This window comes from Monodelphis domestica, chromosome 5 (assembly GCF_027887165.1).
Source record: "Monodelphis domestica isolate mMonDom1 chromosome 5, mMonDom1.pri, whole genome shotgun sequence".
NCBI classification, from domain to species: domain Eukaryota; kingdom Metazoa; phylum Chordata; class Mammalia; order Didelphimorphia; family Didelphidae; genus Monodelphis; species Monodelphis domestica.
Genome location: NC_077231.1, coordinates 208,899,955 through 208,913,643, shown reverse-complemented (window position 1 = coordinate 208,913,643; position 13,689 = coordinate 208,899,955). Strand labels below are relative to the sequence as shown.

At 42.2% G+C, this 13,689-nt stretch overlaps 1 protein-coding gene across 1 annotated transcript in view; it reads left to right on the top strand.

Annotated features, from left to right (window-relative positions):
- Positions 1 to 2,129: 2,129 nt before the first annotated feature.
- Positions 2,130 to 13,689, top strand: part of FAM180A (family with sequence similarity 180 member A) — a 30,726-nt gene continuing 19,166 nt past the window's right edge. Inside the window, exon 1 of the mRNA XM_007504382.2 lies at positions 2,130 to 2,434. Coding sequence (XP_007504444.2) covers positions 2,359 to 2,434 — 76 coding nt within the window. The 5' untranslated portion in view covers positions 2,130 to 2,358. The remainder of the gene's footprint in view (positions 2,435 to 13,689) is intronic.

Genomic DNA, 13,689 nt, shown 5'->3' with positions numbered 1-13,689 from the left:
AACTTCAGGTCCTTATCAATGGTGTGACCCTGACCACATACTTTCTCTGTTCTTCAGTCTCCTCATCTAAAAAATGGGGATAATAATAATAGCATCTCTCTCCCTCCTGTGGTTGTTGTGAAGATCAAATGAGATATTTGTGAAGTGGTTTGTGAAGTGTCAGATGTAATTTAAATATTTGTGAAGCACCAAATATAGCCTCAATAGATTCATACTTATAGCATAAATCTAAAAATATATATATAACACGAATAAAATAGAGAAAGATGAAAGACAAATTACACTGTCTATAAACACAAATTCGAAATTCAGAAACAGGAGATTAAACAGTGTTCTATCCTCTATAGCAGTATGTATTTCCTTTAAAAAAAAACTTACTTTCTATTTTAAAATCAATACTAAGGATCAGTTCCAAAGCAGAAAAATGGTACAGCTAGGCAATGAGGGTTAAGTGACTTACCCAGGATCATTCAGCTAGAAAGTGTCTAAGTCAAATTTGAACCCAGGACCTCCTGTCTCTAGGTCTGGCTCTCTAACCACCCAAACACCTTACTGCCCCAACAGTATATATTTCTTCAAATGAAAAATGTGAATCCCAATTATTTAGTTAGATGGAAAAGACAGTGATAGAATCACAGCCTAAGGGCACTGGAGAAAGTGAAAAGGCATTGGTCAGTAATTCCATTTTTAGGCCCGCCCTGATCAGGGACACTTCTAGGAAGGGGTGTGCTGAAGTCAGCTCATGTAGCTTTCAGGGGGGCCAGTTATTAAATTTTCAGTGTGAGCATTTACACCTCAAAAATTGGTAAAGTGCACAAATAAAGACTCAATTTATTGTTCTGTTGACTGCCTAGATTGAGGTAAAATGAATAGGCATTTATACAGCTAATATTGGACTAAACTCACAACAACCTTGCAAGGGAGAGGCTGTTACTATCCCAATTTTACAATTGAATAAACTGAGGCAGTGAGAAGATACAATGAATAGAATGTTGGGTCTGGATTCAGGAAGACTCTTCTTGAATTCAAATCCAGTCTCAGACATGTACTAGCTGTGTCACCCAAGGCAAGTCATTGAACCCTGTTGGCCTCAGTTTCTTCATCTGTATGATGAGCTGAAGAAGGAAATGGCAGACTATTCCAGTATCTTTGCCCCCAAAAGGAGTCATGAAGAGTCAAACATGATATAAGAAAGAGTGGAGAACAAACTGAGATAAACAGAGGCTAAGTGACTTGCCCAAAGTCATCCAACCAGTGTCCAAGGCTGGATTCAAACACAGGTCTTCCCAACTCCAGGCCCAGTGCTGTAGAACACTACCTAGCTGCCTCAAGAAAGTGATAGAGTAAATGTGGAAAATGCAGATTAAACTAAAGTGTGTCCTGTGCACATTTTTTTTCAGCACACCACTACTTCTAGGATACTTGATCAATAAATATCATCCTCATTTATCATAAAATCTTAGAGTTAGACCCTAGAATTCAGAGAGACAAATTCATCTGCCCTGTTTTACATATAGGGAAACTAATATCAGGGGACTTCCCAAGAATCTCAAAGCAGAAAAGTACCTGGAGTGGAATTTGAACCCAGCTGATGTTTCTGACTCCAGGTCTAGTTAGTACCCTATCCACTATACTACACTGCCTCTCATCAGAGCTTCTCTTTCCCTGAAGACTATAGAAGAAATCGGGACTCACCCTCCCTTCCATACTCCAGGGAACAGCTCTTGGACTTGGCCTGGGGCAGAGAAATTCCTTTTTCTGTCCCTTGGGAAAGCAGGCAAATAGACATCCTGCCTTGGGCAATGCAATGCTTTTGCTGTCCTGAGGGCAATTCGCTGACCTCGTGTCTCCAAGCTAGGATAACTTCCATCCCAGGCCAGGCAACCCTGCTCATCTTTTTCCAGTTCCTGCTACTGTGTCCCAGGAACCATGGAGAATCCAGCCAACCTTTCACCAGGCTCCCTAATCAAGTTCCCTGGGCCTGTTTGCTAAAGAAAAGTTCCAGTGGATCCATCCAACACATGGAACTTAAGTACAGAAATTATATTTATCCAGCCCTCTGCCAAGGAAATCACATGCCCCATGAGTCACTCCAGATGTGCTCAAAAACAGAGTGTGTCTGTGAAAGCAGAGTCCCCCAATTCCAGGGAGAGCCCGGATTGAGAGGTGTAGACTTCTGTCCCACCCAGGAGGGTAGGCAAGCCCTTCCTTCCAAGGGGAAGGCGTTTCTCCATTTCTGCCAGAGGAAGGGCAATAAGAAAGTTACAACTTTGGGGTCAAATCATTTGCTGCTGCAGCATCCACAGATATTGGGGTTCTGGGTGGCTTTGAAGGTGTTTTCTTTTCTTAACATCAAAGATGTGTTGGAAGACCTTAATGCTTCTCTTGCTATATTACAATGCTCAGGCTACCCTGGCTCACAGATGGAGCAGAGGTGAGTGTCTTTTACTGTCTATATGTGTGGGTGGGTGGGGTTTTCTCTCTAAAATTTTTAAACAGTGGCTATTGGGGGGTGGGAGAGAGAAGGGACCCCCAGAATACTCAGATCATCTATTCCATATTGATTTAACTTCTCTACACCTTTCTCTAAAGCCTGACTTTTTGTCCCATGGCAACAGGTGGAGAAAGAAATGACACCAAAAAAAAAAGGTCAGAGCCACACAACAGAGAAATAGGGGGAACCTGGCACAGGAGCCCAAATAGACCTTTCTGGTGCCCTAGGGCAGAACTTTCCCTCCCTTCCTTCCCCCCAAGAAAACATTGACAGCTCACTCACTCACTGACACGCTGGCTGCTCTGGCTCTGAAAGGACCCAGCCTTCCTATCTCTAGCTGGGAGCAGGTGGTATGCTCTGCCTCTCAAGGGACCAGCCAGTCCTGAGAGGGAGATGGAGAGTGATCATGCCTTTATCCTAGAGGGCAGCTGCCAGTCTGGCCCAACTTACTAGCACAGAGGTGAGGTTGCCCATTGGCGGGAACTTTGTGAATCTCTCCAAGTTAGCCAGAGCTGTCACTGTGGCAGGGAGCTTTGCAAGAAAGAGTCTCTAACACAGACAGCCAATAGGTGTACTATATTTCTTTGTATTTTAGTTCATTTGTTTTCTTTTTAACTTAATTTTAAATTTTAAATTATTTAATTTTGTTTTAATTACAAAGCTTTTTTTTTCTCCCTTCCAACACCTCTTCCTCTTGAGATTAAAAAAAAAAAGATAAAGAAAACCTTGGTAACAAATGACCCAGATAAGTGGTCCAGTGTATAGAATGTTGATCCAGGAGTCAGGAAGACTTGAGTTCAAAATCTGACCTCAGACACTTACTAACTGTGTGACCCTGGGCAAGATACTTAACCACTATCTGTCTCAGTTCCTTCAAAGATAAAAGGGGATAATAATCCCACCTACCTTGCAGTGTTGCTGTGATTATTAAATGAAATAACATGTGTTCTTTCTCTTTGCAATAAGGAGCTTTCTCTGTGATGGGAGGGAATCAGTCAGACCTTCCCATTAGGAGATGGAATTCTTTTCCCTTCTAGCTAACATCCCTTCCCATAGGATTTGACTTCCCAGAGGTTGTTCTAGCAGCTAGGGCAGAGGAAATAGCTCCACTTTGCATTCCTGTGACCCACAACCCTCTTGGAGCTGAGGCTGGCAGGGCCCCAGAGCTCATGTTAAATTGATCACTTTGAGGAAATGAGGGGCCAATAATGCCAACCCCACAGGCTCCACTTCTAATTGGAGCCTCTCCTCAGTGAAGAATTGATCATGGCTGCCTAGAAAGGTCAAGTGAACTCCTTTGGCACAGGCTGGCTGGTATTTGTGGAGAAGGTACTTAATGCAACCCCAGATGGGAAGAAAATCAACATGGTGATGGGGAGGCTCCCCTAAGCCTGGGAGAGAGGGGGAACGGAGGAAAGAGAGAAGTGAGGGTTTAAGGGGGGATGCTGAGATGGGGGCGTGCATCTCCCACAGCAGGGATTTGTTCCCCAAATAAAGCAAACCACCAGTGTCACTCCCCCCCCTTTTTCTTTCTTAACCGTCTCCTTTCTAAACCTGAGATCTCGGAGCCTGGAAATGCCTCCCTGAATGGCACTGGCAGATAATGAAGGTTGTTACCAGACTGTGTGGGATTCATCCTGGTTTTACCTTCTTTCTTTCTGATGACTGCCCTATTCATGTATGGTCCCCACCACCACCACCACACACACACACACTCTCATAAGCACGCCATACACACTCACACTTTCCACTCTCAGACTCTCTCTGTCTCTGTCTCTGTATGTCTCACTGTCTGTCTCTGACTCTGTCCCTCTGTCTCTGACTCTGGGTATCTGTCTGACTGTCTCTCTGTGTCTGTCTCTCACTATGTGTCTCTCTCTGTCTCTGTCTCTGTCTCTCTGTCTCTGCTTGTCTGTCTGTCTGTCTGTCTGTCTGTCTGTCTCTCTCTCTCTCTCTCTCCACACACACTGCCCTGATCCCAGGTTCAGGAGATAAAAGTTTTATCTACTCCCTCAAGTAGAAAAGGAGCCAGGGTGGACCCATGGGCAAGCACCTTGACTCTGGTGTTGGACTACTTTCATATGAGTCTTGGCACTCCTGTTACAACTGTGACCTTGGATAGATCACTTTCCTACCTCTCTGGACTTAAGTTTCTTCATCCATAAAAATGAGGAACACGATGAGCTCTCCTCTCCTTTCCAGCAATAAATCTGGAATTCTGTGAGTGTGGACTCCTGAAGGATAGGGACAAAATGCCTAGAATATAGTTTCCGCTTTATAAATTCTTTTTAAAATTCATTTGAATTGATCACATGAACTTTAAGAGAGTAAAATTGTTTTTTTCTAAATTCCTTTCCTTCTGTCTTGGAATCACTACAAAGTATTGGTTCCAAGGCAATGGAGCAGGAAAGGTTAGGAAATTGGGGTTAAGGGACTTGCCCAGGGTCACACAGCTAGGAAGGTCAAATTTGAGCTCAGGAACTCTTGTCTCTAGACCTGGCTCTATCCACTGAACTCCCTAGTTGTCCCCAAAAGAGTGAAATTCTGGAGAGAAACACAGTAAGCTAAGATTCATTTCTTCCAAGGGTACAAACTTTCTCAAATTTCTTAAGGAAATTTCCACTCCTTTACTCAGACAGGAAAAGCAAGCCCTGAATAGGCAAGCTACAAGCCCCTGATCCTCTCAACATGTTACTCATAATTACAGTGGCTAGAGCATAATGCTTGGCACAGAGTGTTTAATAAGTGCATTTTTCACTCTTTCATTCATTCATTCAAATAGCAAAGGAAGAGATGGCAAGTGGGGGTATGATAGCTTCCCCAAATCACTTCCCTCCTTCCAAACCAGCTAAATAGCCAGGAGAGGCAGCCCTCCTTCATTCCCCCCCCACTCACCCCCAACTCATACTCCCCAGCCTTACACTGTGGCTGATTCTACAAAGACCAGAACTCTCTAGTTCCCAGAGGTCCTCAGTGCCTTTCTAAGGAAAGATGGGCAGCTTTATCCCTACTGGCTTCTACCACATCATTTAGTACTTGGTTATATTCTAGACCAAGTTATACTTGTTCTCTTTTCTCCATAGCTCAGGAATAGAGATAGAGTGTCTTCTCATTCATTCTACAAATAATCTTGGAGGTACCACTGGGTGGCTCAGTAGATAGAGAGCCAAACCTGGAGTCAGGAAGACCTGAGTTCAAATCTGGTCTCAGACACTTCCTAGCTGTGTGACCCTGGGCAAGTCACTTAACCTGATTGTCTAACCCTTGCCCTTCTGTCTTAGAGTTGTTGGAAGTAGGACAGAAGGTAAGGGTTCAATCATCATCATCATCATCATCATCATCATCATCATCATTATCATCATCATCTTTGAGTCCTCATTGCGAACAAGATGGTGTGTTAGGTGCCAGATGGAGTTTTGTAAATATGATTAAACTCCTGGGGCGGGGGTGGGGGGAGCAACTTTGAATAATGGATGAAATGTTCAATTGGAGGTGGGGAGGACTTGAGTTCAAAATCAGCCTCCAATATTTCCTAGATATGCAATTCTGAGCAACTTACAACTTGTTTAAGCCTTCTTGGCTTCAGTTTCCTCATCTGTAAAGTGGGGATAATAATAGCACATAGGTCCCAGGTTGTTTTGAGAGTAAAATGAAATAATATGAGGAAGGTGCCTAAGCACTACAGGGGAAAAAAAGCTATTTTCTTTTTCTGCTAGCTATTTGCTGCAGTGTATAGAGTGCTGGATCTGAAGTCAGGAAGACTCCTCTTCCTGAGTTCAAATCTCACCTCAAACACTTACTAGCCATGTCACCCTGGACAAGTCACTTAGCCCTTTGGCCTCAGTTTCTTCATCTGTAAAATGACCTGGAGAAGGAAATGGCAAACCATTCCAGTATCTCTGCCAAAAAAAAACTCCACCTCAAATGGGGTCTCAAAGAGTCAAGCATGACTGAAACGACTGAAATACTTTGTAAAATAAAGAAGTATTTTGTAGAACAAGAATATTGTTTGATTCAAGCCAATGGCTATCATTTCTCCCTCCATGAGAAAATGATCTTCCTTGATTTCTCCTCCATCCATCTTCCTTGCCTCCAGGCTCCTCCTAAGTAGATGCAGGCTTCTCAAGCAGACTCAGATTCCTCCATTAGAACATGCCCCTTCCAGCCCTTTTCTAAAAGCGTAGCTCCCTCCTCTTCTTCTAACAAAAATGCAGGAGAACAAATGAGGATGATTGAATTTGGGGATACAGTGTACTACAGTGGAAAGACTGAAGGGTTTAGCATCTGAGGACCTGGGTTCAAATCCCACTTCTACCACTTCTGATGTGTATCACCTGAAGCAAATAACTTAACTATTCAGGGTTTCTTTGTTCTCATCTGAAAAAAAAATTTAAGGGTCTATGGATGAGAAAATATCTGAGGTCCCTTACAAGACTTAATCTATAATAAGCCTGATTTTTTTTTATCCCTTTCAGAATAGAGATAAAGACAAATTTCACTGGTATAGGGAAACACTAATGAGGAACTTCCTTTAAATGCAAATCAATTCTGAGTTGAAGCCTCAAAGGTTAGATGACTTGCACAGGGTCACACAGCCAATATGTGTGAGAGGCAGCACTTGAACCTCCAAGTCTTGGTCTTCAGAGAAAGGAGAAAGGAAGAAATTTCCAGGTGCCCCTCAAAGACTATACTATAGTTTATAGCTAGAGGCTCTGTCTGCTCCAGATAACAGTTCCTGCATTTTTTTTCATGGAACCCCCAATTTCTCCATTACCACAGAGAGGGTGGATATCTTAGGGGAGAAAGGAGCTGAAAAGAGAAAGAAGAAAGTGGGAATGAATGAATGAATGAAAAGGAAGAGGCAGAAAGAGGGAAGGGGACAAAAAGGGATCAGGAACCAGGGAGAGATGAAATATGTAATGATTCAGAACCGGGAAGGTCATGAGTTTGCAAATTAAAACTCTCCAGCGCAGAATTTCTGGTCCAGTGACTTTGTGATTGAAAAAGAGGTTACTCTGTATGCCCCCTAGAATGTGGCTAAAAGTACCCCTTACTACTATTTGTCTAGAAATGGCCCACCCTAAGAGTTGGTGGTGACCTTCCACTTTGGTATCCAGGCTACAAGCTCTATGACTGGAGAGCATTGGGTGTGTATCTGAAACCTGTAAACATTTCCATGGTGATGAGGGTGGAGCACCGTGACACAGTAAATCTGGGTGGAGTCATGCTAATATGGTAGACTCATGGCAAATGGAAATTCTGAATTTGGAAAATGATAGAAAGCAGCCAGTTTCAAAATAGAAATGAACCTGAATTGGGTTGAGAAAAGTCTAATAATAGCTCACATTGCCATGGTACGTTTAAGGTTTAATACTTTCCTAAAACACCACAATGTTGTGAGGTAGGTAATAAAAATATGAGTATCCCCATTTTACAGATGAGAAACTGAGGCTTTGAGAAGTTATTTTATAGTCTTTCAATGTTCTTTCATCTGGAAGTCATAATTTTTCATTTGATTTTTAAAATCAGCCAAGTTCCATGCTCAAAAGAGGTGGTATCTGAGAGATAACTAAAATTACATTTAGAAAATGGAAAGACTTCAGGGTTGTATTTTTTAATCCTTACTTTTGGTCTTAGTAACAACTCTAGGACAGAAGGGTAGAGTCTAGGTAATTGAGATTAAGTCATGTATCTCCATGACAAATTACCTGATATGGAGAATAAGGCAAGAACGTGGTAGAGAAAATTTCCAGGTGCCTATCAAAGACGGTACTACAGTCTAATCCAGATAACATTTTCTGCACTTTATTTCATGTAACCTCCAAATGCTATGGTGTCTAAGGCCAGCTAGGAAGTGTCTGGGGCCAGATTTGGAGCCAGGTCCTCCCAACTCCAGGCATGGCATTTCTCTCTACTACCCCTAGGATTTAGCTTTTGAATAAAATATACAAAAGAGGGGAAGGGACACGAAAAAGTCAGTATCATTCATTTTATTATAAAATATCAAGATGGTTACCTTTCTAGTTCCTATGTCTCAATGAAAAATATTAGCTAAAATAACTTGCTTAAGAACATGTAAGGGACAGAGCTGGGATCTGAACCCAGTTCTTCTGACTCTAAACAGTATCCTTTTCACTAAACCACCAACTCTATAGGGAATAAAGACAATCATTTTGAGGCAGAGTGTTGGCTGATGGCTAAGCAAATGGAGCTAGACTGGAGACATTAGACAGATGGGAGTCTAGCAGACAGATGCCAGCTTCTTGGACCACTGCAAGGGTATCTTGGAGTCAAATTCCCAAACTCTGTCATTTCACAATCGTATATTCTGTGATTCTGTTTATTTTACTTAGTTTCCCATAAGTATTAACAAAGTACTATCTAAAATAAAAGCCCAACCTCAAAGAATAATACTCTAAGGAGAAAAAGAGAGGTTCATTCATTTATGCCAGAAAATTTGGGGGGGCAAGAAGTACTTTAAGCCCTGTTGGCAACAAAATAGAGATTGCAAAAGTGGCCACATTTATATGAATCTATAGGGCAGTGTCAAAAAGATGGAGCATGATATTAGGAAAGAAGAAGCAGATAAAAAATGCCCTACAGGTCCAAGTTCAACTGGAGACTGCCTGGGATCCCCGTCCTTCACACTGTCTTCTATTTCTCACATCACTTCTCCCACCTCCCAATTCCACTTGCTGATAGTGTCTGAAGAACAGAGCATTCCAGTGTCATATACCCCCTCCATCCAGGAGGTTACCCAGGTTTGCTATATAGCATCTGAGCCCACCCTTCAGACCTTCTGTGGAAACATCTAGGAAGTTCTGCAGTTACCATTGCAAGTAGAGGGAAACATTATTCTGTGTGTAGTCCAGACCCAGAAATCCAGGGAGTCTCCTCAAGGGGATGATTCCAAAAAATCCACGCTGCTTTGGAGGAATTGTGATAGTGGGGACCAAAACAGGGCTCTAAGAGCCTGAAACAAGAGGAGTCCTATAGGGAAAGAACTCTGGGCTGAGAGTAAAGAGACCCAATCACTACTAATACTGATTCTGCCCCTCATTAACTGAATGACTTTTCAAGGAATCATAGGATCAAGAACCTTGGACTAGAAGGTTAGGAGTCATCTAGTCCAAACCCAGAAAGGTGGAGTGAATTCCTAAACATGGTGGTGGAAAAGTGGGTCCTATGATGATAAATTCAACTCTACCACTCAAATCATTCATTCTGGTCTACTTACCCATCCAGCAAATACCTGCTATGCAATCCTTGACCTCATAGGGCTTTCAATGATAAGATATTTATTTTTTTAAGTAATAAAAACAAAACTCATTAAAATATGCACAGTCCTGCAAAACAAATTCCCACATTAACCATGTACAAAAAAAGAACAAAACAAAACAAAAAGGAGAAGAAATGATGTTTCACTTTGTTCTCTGAGTCTATTAGCTCTCTCTTAGCTCTCTCTTTGGAGGTAGATAGCAAGCTTTATCATGAGCGCTTTGGAATTGTGATTGATTGGTCCTTGTCAGTCTATCAGTAAACACTGATTAGTTGTCTGCTATTTGCCAGGCCCTGTGCTTGTGACTTACAGCTAGAATATATCACAGATATTTATAACAATAAATAATTGTAAAATATAAAATTACATGACCAATTCTAACTCAGCTCCTCTCCTAATTCCTGGGGTGTTTACATCTCTACCCCAGCCCCTCAAAGTTGTAGATGTTCCCACTTCTTCAGTTCTCTCTTCCATTTTATAAATTTCTGCTCAGAACCTCCATTTGAGGAAGTACCCAAGCCAATCAGGTCCACTTCCATTCTTGACTCTCTTTAAGTTTTATATCTGGGCCTAGCCAAGGTGAACCCCCTTCCTTTTTTTCAGTTCCCTTCTTTCCTGTCTCTCCTGACCTCTATTCTTAGTGTTTAGCACAGTACCTGGCACTTAACAAGTGCTTAATAACTTCTTTGTCTTTATAAGCACATTAAAAAGCAGCAAGTCATAGTGGATAGAGGGCCAACTTTGGAATCTGGAAGATCTAGGTAAAAATCCTACCTGAGATGTATATTAGCTGTGTGACCAAGGGCAAGTACTCTGTACCATTCAGTGACTTAGTATAAAAATGGAGATTTTGAACCCTAGACTTCAATCCCCAGAAGTCCTTGGTATTTCCCAGAATTCCCTGTAATCTGACCTGAGTCTCCATGTTGGCGAGATCACAATTGGTATTTAAATGGCAGTAACACCATGGGCTTCTGCTCTTCCATTGCAGTGATGTAGCAAGTATAGTGGTAAGCTAAGCACCTGGATTTTGAATGGGCTAATCAGCCATGGGCATGTGGTCTTTATTTTGTATCCTTGATTTCTAATAACCCTTAATAAAACTCATAAAATATAATATTTTTATAATTAGAGATATAATTTAATTTTTACATTAGTGAAGGGGTTAATGCTAATTGGGTCTCATCCAAAGAATTGATTGATGACTCAAACTGACTCCATTTCAAGGAAACAAGTTTTATTTTAAGAGAATATTTGATAGCAGAGTAGCCAGTATAGTAAGTAATTAAGAGAAGGGAAGGAGGTAGGGTAAATAAAAGGAGAGAGTGAGAAGAATAAAACATAAGAGTGGCTAGGAGTTCTCAGGAAGGCTTTTTATCTTAATTAATTTCTAAGGAAGGGGTCATTTGTTCAGGCAGTTGTTGTCCTGTGTCTCCAGGAAATGGACATCACTTTACCCATGGTCCACTCTGTTTGCTCATTTGGGGGGGGTGGGGCCAGGAGAGCAAACCATTATGTAAATGGGATGCTAATGATATGCTAAATACCCTGCAGCAACTTTAGGTCACTTTTGCCTGATTCTGTGAAGACTCCAAAGGAGGGAAGTGGAAAGTGAGCCTTGTTTGACCCTAATTCTGTATAACTGAGAAACTGAGCCACCTGTGTGTGCTGTCCAGAGCCCTCACCCAAGTGACCTAGCTTGTGTCTAAAGATTGATGTGTGTTTTCTCATAATTATGAATCTAAGCAACTCATGTCTTCTCTGAAAGGTAGCCCTGTCCTAATCAGCTAGTTATTGTTCCCATGTTCTTTGGGCTGTGTACAGCTACTTGGCAGGGCTTATGGGACATTTCAGCCCACATCATTAGAAAACTCAAAGATTATGTGTGTTTTTTTCAATCTATTTTCTTTTGCTTTTAAAGCCCGTATCTTCTGTCTTGGAATCAATACTGTGTAGTGGATCCAAGGCAAATCAGCACTGAAAGGGCTAGGCAGTGGGGATTAAGCAATTGACCCAGGGTCACACAGCTTGGAAGCACCTAGGGCAGGACCTCCGGCCTCCTAGCCTGGCTCCCAATCCACCCAGACGCCTATTTGCCCCCTTGTTTTGTTTTTTGTGACTTGGTTTTCCTCTCTTGGGTCTTCTCCCACTGATCAGCTCCGTTTCTGATCTAAGTGGGTCCACTCTACCTCAGACAGCCCCACGATCCCTCTGCTTTGGGGGACTCCTCACATTGATTCCACTCAGTGTGAATAGCCCATCAGCTTAGCCTACTGAATGAAGCTCAAGAACTCCCAGACTCCAATCCAACAGCTTCATTCTCCCCAGTAGCAGAGATTACTGGAATGTGCTTCCACACCTGGATACAGTTGTATGCTACAGGTGAATTGCTGATCAGTACAAGGAGTACCAATGTACATAAAGAGTAGATTACAGATCCCATCCAAAAGGACTCCATGAGAGAGCTGCAAAATGAAGCATTCTCTAGGGGTAGGGAAGGTCAAATACCTTAAATCAATGGACTTCAGAGTAAAATGGAATTCTATAGAACCCCAAGCAGCTAGACCATGTAGCACCCAAGGCACCTTCCAGTTTGGTGAATCTTTAAACCAGTAAACCATCCTGATTTGAGAGTAAATCTTTGTTTGTTTGTTTGTTTGTTTTTATCAGTTACATGTAATAAATTAACACAGAAGTTTTCCAAAGTTCTATGACCCAAATTGTCTCCCTCCTTCTTTTCCCTCCCCACTCCCAGAGCTGGCAAGCAATTTGATCTGGGTTATACGTGTATTATCATGCCAAACATATTTCCATTTTGTTCATTGATTCTAAACAGAAGTTAAGGGAAAGGGAAGGAGGGAAGGAAGGAAGGAAGGAAGGAAGGAAGGAAGGAAGGAAGGAAGGAAGGAAGGAAGGAAGGAAGGAAGGAAGGAAGGAAGGAAGGAAGGAAGGAAGGAAGGAAGGAAGGAAGGAAGGAAGGAAGGAAGGAAGGAAGGAAGGAAGGAAGGAAGGAAGGAAGGAAGGAAGGAAGGAAGGAAGGAAGGAAGGAAGGAAGGAAGGAAGGAAGGAAGGAAGGAGAGAGAAAGAGAGAGAGATGTATATAATAAATAATAATAGTTTGCATTCTCATATTGTTCTACAAACATTGTTTCTGAGTTTCTTATCTGTATGATAAAGGGATTTTCCACTGGAGGAGTTTTCTAAGCAAATGAGAACACATTTCCTCTCTGTGCCTTGGTTTCCTCATCTGTAAAAAATGGGATTGAGCAAGTTGACCCTTCCAGAACTGAAAAGTGTGAAAACTTTCCTATGATATTTCATGTCATATTTCCTATGACAATCCTCTCCAGCTCCCAGCCTGCCTACAGAATCTGTTTAGGATCCCATGCTGTGGCTTTCTGATCCAGGATCAATGTCACCTTTGGCCAGGGAAGCTGAGCAGAGGGAGCAAGGCCACCTCCTTTGTTCCAGCCTGGTTCCCTTCATAGGAGAGTCATCTTTGCTCAACCCCTCTGAGGACACAGGCGAGTTTATCTCCAATAAATAGAGCAGCTTTCAAAATGATCCAGGAAGGGGGCAGCCAGGTAGCAAGCCTGGAGTTGGGACAGCCTGGGTTCAAATTGGCCTCAGACATTACCTAGTTGTGTGACCCTGGGCATGTCACTCAACCCCAACTGGCTAGTCCTTGCCTTTCTTAGAGTTGTTACTAAGATAGAAAGTAAGGATTTAAAAAAAAGGTTACAGAAAGAAATCATCAAACAATTACTAATATCAAAGAAAAGAAGGTTGTATTTGATTAATAGGATGATAGCACCCCTGTCATCTGGAGGGAGCAAATAAATCATCACAAGTCTCTGTTTGGCTCACACAATCATGGACAACCTCAGGCAGGGGGTGATGATGGCTTGCAGGCAGG